At 40.8% G+C, this 9,695-nt stretch overlaps 1 protein-coding gene across 1 annotated transcript; it reads left to right on the plus strand.

Moving 5' to 3' along the window:
• The first annotated feature begins 7,546 nt into the window (after window positions 1–7,546).
• Window positions 7,547–8,252, plus strand: LOC143537847 (uncharacterized). Its single transcript, XM_077031520.1, has 2 exons — window positions 7,547–7,801; window positions 7,905–8,252. Exons 1-2 carry the CDS (start codon window positions 7,547–7,549, stop codon window positions 8,250–8,252), a joined length of 603 nt encoding a protein of 200 aa, XP_076887635.1.
• Window positions 8,253–9,695: the final 1,443 nt, after the last annotated feature.

Consider the following 9,695-nt stretch of genomic DNA (forward strand, 5'->3'; position numbering starts at 1 on the left):
AAATGTTAAGTTTGCTTAAACGTTAAGTTCGCTTAAATGTTAAGTTCGCTTAAATGACAAGTTCGCTTAATATTAAGTTCTAAATAATCTGATACGATTGGACAAGTTTTGATACGTATAACTTATATATTGTTAGCAGAGCTCAACTAAAGAAAGGATTAACTATTAACGGAGAGAGAAACAGAATCCAGGTGAGTTTCTAGACCCATCTCCTTGTTATGTTTTCGGGGCTGTGTGCATACTTGATGTGATAGTTAATACACTTACCTTAGGTGGTAAGTGTATTCCTTGTATGATTTATGTATGATGATTGCTTGACGGTACGTGAACGATCTTCGGATATTGCATGTACCGTCAGGTGGTAGTTAGAGATATGATTGATATGTATGATGTAAGATAAGAGGTATGTATGATTATATATGGTGATAGAATGATGTACGTATGTATGAAACTCAAAATCATGTATATAGAAAGGTATGGTATGAAGGTATGGCAGAAAGGGTGACCGGACCCTAATAATATCCGAGGATGAAGGGATATCGGAACCTAATAATATCCGAAGATGGAAGGTACCGGACCCTAATAATATCCAAGGTATGTAGGGTGAAATGCCCTTTATAACGTAAGGATAGCTATAAATGTGTATGGACGAATGAAGTATAGGTATGTATGTAATGCGTACCTTCGGGCACGTATATGTGTATGTAAAGAAAGTATGTGATTAACTAGAACTCACTCAGCGTAGCTGACTTTTAGTATGCATGCATGTTAACAGATTGAGACAGCTGGTTTGAGATGGACACATGGCTGTATTGGAGAGGCTGGCATCTGAAGATTGTCATGATGTTTTGAATGTTATATCTTATGTTATGTTTAAAAGATACAATTATGGATATTTGTAACGAATGGTTGATGTTTTACATATTTCCGCGAAGGTTTTTAATTAACTCAAATCTTTAGAACCGCTAAAGTAGGGCACCGGTAACGGGGCCTTACAAGTTGGTATCAGAGCAAAGTTCGAGAGATTTATGCATCCTACATGCTTAGACTCGAACAGAGAATGGAATTAAAGTAAGAAAAGAAAGAAGATGTCAGTCCAAGAATGCCATGTGTCACTCAAGCAAGCTCAGTAAAGGTAATGTGTATGGTTAAATAATGAATGTAAATGTTAGCTTAATTGCTAAAGGAAGGGTAAGTGAAGGTTAGGGATAGGGTTGACTGATTGCTTGCATTGATTGACACACCGTGAATACACCACCGAATTCAACCGGATGTCAAGGTTGGTTCCAGACTTGGTGAACACTGAGGCCAAGCGGATCAAGTGCTACCTTAGGGGACTGCTGCAAAATGTTCGCGTCTTGGTCAAGGCTGGTAGACTAGGTACTTTCGACTCCGCTGTAGGACTGGCTGAGATGGTGTACGATGATTTGTCGACAGATGATGTGATGGTGGAAAAGAAGAAGGATAAGAAATGGGTCGCTCCTGTCAAGCGCCCAGGTACTCAGTTGTGGACCCCTAGGGACAAGAAGCAGAAGGTGTGGGGGAGAAAGACATGAAATACATGTGGAAAGGTACACGATGGCGAGTGCAAGTGCGGTACTGGTTCGGACATGTGCCACAAATGTTGAAAGGCTCATGGTGGAGAGTGCAAGATGGGGAAAAATGTCTGCTTTTTGTGTGGGAAGATGGGGCATTATGCTAATGAATGCAATGCAAAACCTGCATACTATAAGTGTCGTAAGACGGGTCATTTTGCAAGGGAATGTACGGAGGGGGAAGCTGGAGGTCGTGGAAAGAAAGATGTTGATCAAGCAAGGCCGAGGACTAGAGCCTACATGCTGACCCAGGAACAAGCTAGGCAGATTCCTGATGTTGTGACTAGTATGTTTTTAGTAAACGGTATTTCTGCTTCAGTATTATTTGATTCGGGTGTGAATAAAAGTTTTGTAGCTACACCATTTAGTAAACTAGCTAAAATGAAATGTTGCCGAGTGTCCGAAATCTTTACAGTATAAACCGCTAGTGACACTTCGGTTAAAATAATGAATATGGTTAAGAATTGCAAGGTAAAGTTAGAGGGGCATGAGTTCCCTGTTACTTTGTATGTTATGACCTTGGGAGGGTTCGATGTAGTTTTGGGAATGGATTGGTTGTCTGAGTATGAAGCTCAGATAGTGTGTAAAAGTAGGATAATAAAGTTAAAGACTTTGGATGGTAGTGCGGTGACGATTTATGGTGATAAGGAAATTTCTGGGTTTAACGTCATTTCAATGATGAAAGCCGAAGGTTTGTTAAGGCGAGGGTGCGGTGCCTACCTGGCGTATGTTGTCAAAGCTATGGCCGAGACAAAAGAAATGAAGGATGTCCCTATAGTGCTCGATTACCTAAAAGTATTCCCAGGGGATCTTCCAGGGTTGCCACCAGAGCGAGGGAAAGAATTCCAGATAAATTTAATACCAGGAGCCTAGCCTGTCGCGAAAGAACCTTACCAACTAGCGCCGTCTGAGAAAAAATAATTGATGTCCCAACTGCAAGAACTCCTCGAAAAAGGTTTCATAAGACCAAGTGTTTCCCCTTGGGGTGCGCCAGTATTTTTCTTGAAGAAAAAAGATGGAAGTATGAGGATGTGCATAGACTATCGTGAGCTGAATAAGCTTACGGTGAAGAATAGATATCCTTTGCACTGGATTGATGATTTGTTTGATCAACTGCAAGGCTCAAGTTGGTTCTCACGAATAGATCTCAGATCAGGCAACATCAGTTGAAAGTGAAAGAGGCAGACATCCTTAAAACAACGTTTCGGACGCAGTATGGACACTACGAGTTCCTCGTAATGTCATTCGGTCTAACGAATGCTCCCGCAGCATTTATGGACATGATGAATAGGGTGTGTCGGCCGATGTTGGATAAGTCAGTTATCGTCTTCATCGATGCTATATTGATTTATTCAAAAAGCGAATCTGATCATACTGAGCATCTGAGAGAAGTATTGGAGAGTCTGAAGAAAGAGAAGTTGTATGCCAAGTTTTCGAAGTACGCGTTTTGCTTGCGAGAAGTGCAATTTCTATGTCACGTGATTAATCCAGAAGGGATTTCAGTGGACCCAGCTAAGATTGAGGCGATAACAAATTGGAATACTTCGCAGAATCCGACTGATATACGAAGCTTCTTAGGGTGAGCTGGCTACTATAGTAGATTCATCGAAGGTTTCTCCAAGATAGCCGCACCATTGACCGGCATGACTCGAAAGTCGATAGTATTCAGTTGGGGGTAAGTTTCAAGAAGAGGCTTTTCAGGAGTTAAAGAAGAGACTCACGCAAGCTCCAATCCTTGCTTTACCCGATGGTGACAAGGATTTCGTTGTTTGTACGGATGCTTCGCATCGTGGGTTAGGTTGCTTGTTGATACAACGAGGAAAGGTGATAGCTTACGCGTCTAGACAGTTGAAAGTCCATGAGAGCACTTATCTGACGCATGATTTAGAGCTAGCGGCGGTAGTGCATGCCTTAAAGATATGGAGGCATTACCTGTATGGTACTAAGTGTACTATCTACACGGATCATAAAAGTTTAAAGTACTTCTTCGAGCAAAAAGAGCTAAACATGAGGCAGAGGAGATGGTTAGAACTGATAAAAGATTACGACTGCGATATTAAGTACTACCCTGGTAAAGCTAATGGAGTCGCCGACGCGTTAAGCCGTAAGAATGAGGAAGTCCTTGCAACAGTGAAGTCATACCAGCTGATTATGAATTCAAGCCTTTTCGAAGAAATCATCAAAGTGCAGTCAGAAGTGTTGGTAGATGAAGGGTTAGTCAAGAAGGAAAGAATTTACGGCCAACAAGATGAGTTGATGGAAAACACTCATGGTGTTAAGACTAGGTTTGACCGTATGTGGATCCCATGCCATGGAGATCTTAGAGGTCGACTCTTAGACGAAGCTCATAAGTCAAGATATTCGATTCATCCAGGAGCTACAAAGATGTACCCAGATTTAAAAAGGGACTACTGGTGGCCAGGATTGAAAAATGATGTGTTGGATTATGTTAGTAAGTGCTTAACTTGTTTACAAGTCAAAGCTGAACATCAGAAGCCTTATGGGAAGATGCAACCGCTTGAGATACCGGAATGGAAATGGGAACACATCACAATGGATTTCATAAATAAGCTACCCCGTAAAGCTAAGAATCATGATACCATCTGTGTGATTGTGGACCGTTTGACCAAGAGTGCTCACTTCCTGCTTATACGAGAGGCTATCTCGTCAGAAACGTTAGCAATCTTATTCATAAAAGAAGTAGTAACTAAGCATGGAGTACCGTTATTGATCGTGTTCGATAGAGATACTTGGTTTACTTCGAGATTTTGGAAGAAGTTCTATGAAGCCATGGGAACGAGATTGAACATCAGTACGGCGTATCATCCTCAAACCGATGGACAGTTTGAAAGGACAATCCAAACCCTTGAGGATATGCTCCGTGCTTGTGTTTTAGACTTTGGTGGAAGTTGGGATGATCACCTGCATCTAGCATAGTTTTCCTATAACAACAGTTACCATTCAAGTTTTGGTATGCCACCATTTGAAATGCTTTACGGTAGGAGATGTAGAACCCCGGTATGTTGTGGAGAAATTGGTCAGAAGGAGATGGGAAGCCTAGAAGTTGTTCAAGAAACGTCTTCAAAGTTCGATCAAATTAAGGCTAGGATGAAAGCTGCTCAAGATAGACAGAAGTCGTATGCTAATAAGCGACGACGACCGATTGAGTTTAACGTTGGTGATTATGTGATGCTCAAGGTCTCGCCTTAGAAAGGAATCATCCGATTCAGAAAGAGAGGAAAGTTGAGCCCGAGGTACATTGGGTCGTTTAATATTTTAGATCGTGCAGGTGAAGTAGCTTATAAACTGGAATTACCCGACGAGTTAGAAGGAAGTCATTAACCTTCCATCTTTCTCATATAAGGAAGTGTCTAGCTGATGACACATCTCACGTGCCATTTATGGACATTGAGGTTGACGAACAACTTAATTACATTGAACAACGTATAGAGATTGTTGATCGCAAAGATAAGCAGCTTCGTCACAAGGTTATACCTTTGGTGAAAGTGATATGGAAACATCGCAAGGGATCAGATGCTACTTGGGAAGCTGAGGATGAGATGCGCAGGTTCTACACTAGACTGTTTATGTAATAGTTAGGTTTCGGGGACGAAACCTCTTTAAGGAAGGAAGACTTGTAACGTCCTAAATATTATAATATTAAATAAAGGAAGATTCCGTTCTGTTTTCGAGCGCTAAATAGTATTAGCTAGTGTTTAATAAAGAAAAGATCATGGGCTTGGATTAATTATGGTGGATTAAAGGGTAATGGGCCTTAGGTCCATGGTCTTTAAGGGATATAAATACCCCCTTAAACCATCCTAACACCCTAATCCTCATTCCATCTTTCCATATTTGCCTACACACTAAAAAACACACATATATCACTATACATATATATAGCCGAGAGAGTAGAGCGAGATTCGGGATCAAGTGGATGCTAGTTCGTGTAGATCCTTATTATACAAGTTAAACGAGATCCAAACGAACACAAAAGGTATGTTCTTGACCCTTAAAGTTTACGTTTTATAAGCGTTTAGTCTTGAAACTTGAACCTAGAGTGGATCGGGTGTAAACAGGTGTTAAAGTAGCAAACTTGACGTTAAAACCAACCTAACAAATTTATAACCGTGAACGGCTCGTTTAAAAGGAACTCCAAGATCTAGTTTTGAATGTTTATGCTGAAAGGTCCAAACTTTATGCATTTTCGGGCCGAATCTTATCCAAAAATGACCATGGGACTGTTCGCGGGGATGGTTAACATCATATCAAAGGGTTATAGGTTGAACAGAGATGTTATGGGGTTAAAAATCAAAACCCGACGCTACTATAGATAACTTCGCTGAATACGTTCGCTTAAATGTTAAGTTCGCTTAGAGGTTAAGTTTGCTTAAATGTTAAGTTCTCTTAGATGTTAAGTTCGCTTACATGTTAAGTTCGCTTAAACGTTAAGTTCTCTTAAATGCTAAGTTCGCTTAAATGACAAGTTCGCTCAATACTAAGTTCTAAATAATCTGATACGATAGGACGAGTTTTGATACGTATAACTTATATACAGTTAGCAGAGCTCAACTAAAGAAAGGATTAACTATTAACGGAGAGAGAAACAGAGTCCAGGTGAGTTTCTAGCCTCACCTCCTTTTTATGTTTTCGAGGCTGTGTGCATACTCGATGTGATAGTTAATACATTTACCTTAGGTTGTAAGTGTATTCCTTGTATGATTTATGTATGATGATTGCTTGACGGTACGTGAACGATCTTCGGATATTGCATGTACCGTCAGGTGGTAGTTAGAGATATGATTGATATGTATGATGTAAGATAAGTGGTATGTATGATTATATATGGTGAATGAATGATGTATAACTCACAATCATGTATATAGAAAGGTATGGGATGAAGGTATTGCAGAAAGGGTGACCGGACCCTAATAATATCCGAGGATGAAGGGAGACCGGACCCTAATAATATCCGAGGATGAAGGGAGACCGGACCCTAATAATATCCGAGGATGGAGGGTACCAGACCCTAATAATATCTGAGGTATGTAGGGTGAAAGGTCCTTTATAACGTAAGGATAGCTATAAATGTGTATGGACGAATGAAGTATAGGTTATGTATGTATTGCGTACCTTCGGGCACGTATATGTGTATGTAAAGTAAGTATGTGATTAACTAGAACTCACTCAGCGTAGCTGACTTTTAGTATGCACGCAGGTTAACAGATTGAGACAGCTGGTTTGAGATTTACACATGGCAGTATTGGAGAGGCTGACATATGAAGATTGTCATGATGTTTTGAATGTTATATTTTATGTTATGTTTGAAAGACAAAATTATGGATATTTGTAATGAATGGTTCATGTTTTATATATTTCCGCGAAAGTTTTTAATTAACTATGATCTTTAGAACTGCGTTTATGAGTAAATCCAACGTTTAAAGTAGGGCACCGGTAACGGGGCCTTACGATGTGCACATCAAGGTTCTTGATCGGCTGTCAGTTCCGCAACACAAAGTGTTGGTTATTCAGACAGGAGTGGAATCCTGGATGACTCCCTTCACTGCATATTTTTCATCAGGAATACTTCCAAAAGAAATGTTGGCAGCCCAGAAAATTCGACATAAGGTGGTGAATTATCAATTGCAAGATGAGATACTGTATCGCTGATCCTTTTTAGGGCCACCCCATATATGTGTTGATGCCGAAGACACCAACCCTCTAATTCGAGAGATTCATGAAGGCATTTGTATTTTACATGCGGGCCCAAGGATGTTGGTTGCCAAGTTGATGGATGCATGATACTATTGGCTTGGAATGCATGTTAATGAAGTTCGTGAAATTCGAAAAGTGACTCATGCCAACGTCACGCACCAAACACTTTGCGTCCAAAAAAGGAATTAGTGTCGGTATCATCCGCTTGGCCATTCTAGAAATGGGCAATTGATATTATGGGGCCATTCACAGAAGCTTCGGGACACGTCAAATTCTTAATATTGGCAATTGATTATTTCACTAAATGGGTTGAAACCGCGAGCATGAAAAAGTTTATATGGGAGTTCATCATTTGTCGCTTTGGCCTCCCGCAAACAATAGTCAGTGATAATGGAACTCAGTTCATGGACGACGGGTTACAAGCATGGTTGAAGGAACTCCAAATAAACCAAGTGTTTACATCTGTGGTTCATCCGCAAGCTAATGGCCAAGTAGAAAGAGCCAATAGAAGTATCAATGATGGGATAAGTCAAGGTTGGGAACTAAATGCACTGGATGGGTTGATGAGTTGCCATATGTGTTATGGGCTTTTAGAACCCAAAAGAAAATAAACAACTTAGAAACACCATTCATCGTGACATAAAGCACAAAGGCCATGATTCCGCGGAGATTGGGATCCCATCCGCAAGGTCGTTGTCTATCGTTGATAATGATGAGGAGTTGTGCTTGAATCTTAATCTTCTTAAAGAACGACGTGAATTAGCAATTATCAGAGAGAGTAATTATAAATGTCTACTTCAAAAATGTTATGATTCTAAGTTCAAGATTTGTAAATTCCAAGCGGGTGACTTTGTCTTCTGCAATAACGAAGCTTCAAGTCAAGAGCCTTCAGGAAAACTGGCCCCAACTTGGGATTACCTTATTGAATCAAAGAAGTTTTGAATAAAGGCGTATATAAGTTAGATAAGTTGGATGGAACTGAGATTCCACATACATGGAATGTAGCACTGATAAAAAAGTGTTACATGTAGTGACATGCGTGTCATTAATAGAGGCCTGTGTGCCTTATTTTGAATTTTGTTTGCGGCATGCGTGCTATTACTAGACAAAATTCAAACATCGTGAAAATATCGGATCAAAAATACCAAGTTCCAAAAGTCCAAGGACTAAAATTTAAAATTCTGTTTTCCTGACCCATCGTGATAGGCGATGGATCAGAGGGCAAGCCCATCTCGTATCGCGAAGGGCATGTTTTCAAGACCCAAGAAATGGGCCTTGGGCGATACGCGATAGATCAAACTTCAACGTCATCGCGTGTAGCAATGACGTGGTCTGACAAGCCGGACACGTGTCCCGCCACGTGGCACAGCATCTGCCACGTGTCGCCACGTGGCAAGTCTACCATACGCGTCACCACCCTACGTCGCGATACGCGACGGGGTTGTCCACAGACCATCGTGTATCGCGATGGCCTGCGGGACCAGCCTATAAATTGAGGCATTCAGCCCCTCATTCCATCATCCCAACTTCACAACTCAATTCTCTATCTAAAAACATCTCTCTACCTCGAAAAACGTGCCACCGAACCCACTTCGTAAACAGTGCCAAATTCTGACGTTTCCTTGATCTAAGTGCAATATACCGACAATGAAATCTTGAAAAACATGACACTCAGGAGACGACCCAACGACCATCTCGAAGTAAGTGACAACAAGACATGAAAATTTGAGTGCATCATTTTGCGTGCCAAAGGAGGTGTTGATCAAGAAGCTTGAGAGAACAAAGAGGTGTCGAAGTGTTGTCCAAGTGTCTAGGGTTGTTATAAGCCAAGCAAGGTGCGAGATAGCGAAGAAAGGAAAAGACCGATCAGTGTGTTGAAGCTGATCCTTTGAAAAGGTGAATACGCCCCGACTTTATAAACTTGTTTAATCGAGTCAAATAAATAAAATGAATTACATGAGATTACGTATCTTTAAATCATTATAAACAAAAGTAACCGTTAGCCCTCAGGCTATCGTGTACGTTTGTTTGGATCCTTACATTTGTGGTAAAAAGTCGGTGGGCACACAACGCTACACCTGGTCATGAGCCTCCGCCACGATGGGCCGAATCTAAGTTACGTCCGAGTGAGGGTGATCATGTGTATACGTAAGGTACCTAACTAATGTCGAACGCTGCGGTTTTTGTTTGGGTGTCTTGTGTCTGACTTAAGTTTATAATTGTGTTTTGTTTTAAAGCTTGATTATTCCTAAGCCACGATGGATCGGACCTAAGTTATGTCTCGATGGGTAATCATGTAAAAGAAAATATTTTATGCGTAAGCTTATTCACCAGCATGTGTTGCTGACGTATTTTCTAAACATTTTTGCAGGTAATCAAGATTAG

The sequence above is a fragment of the Bidens hawaiensis genome, unplaced genomic scaffold (assembly GCF_021521415.1).
Source record: "Bidens hawaiensis isolate Kalapana, Puna unplaced genomic scaffold, B.hawaiensis_p1.1 tig00011409_1, whole genome shotgun sequence".
In the NCBI taxonomy this organism is placed as follows: Eukaryota; Viridiplantae; Streptophyta; class Magnoliopsida; order Asterales; family Asteraceae; genus Bidens; species Bidens hawaiensis.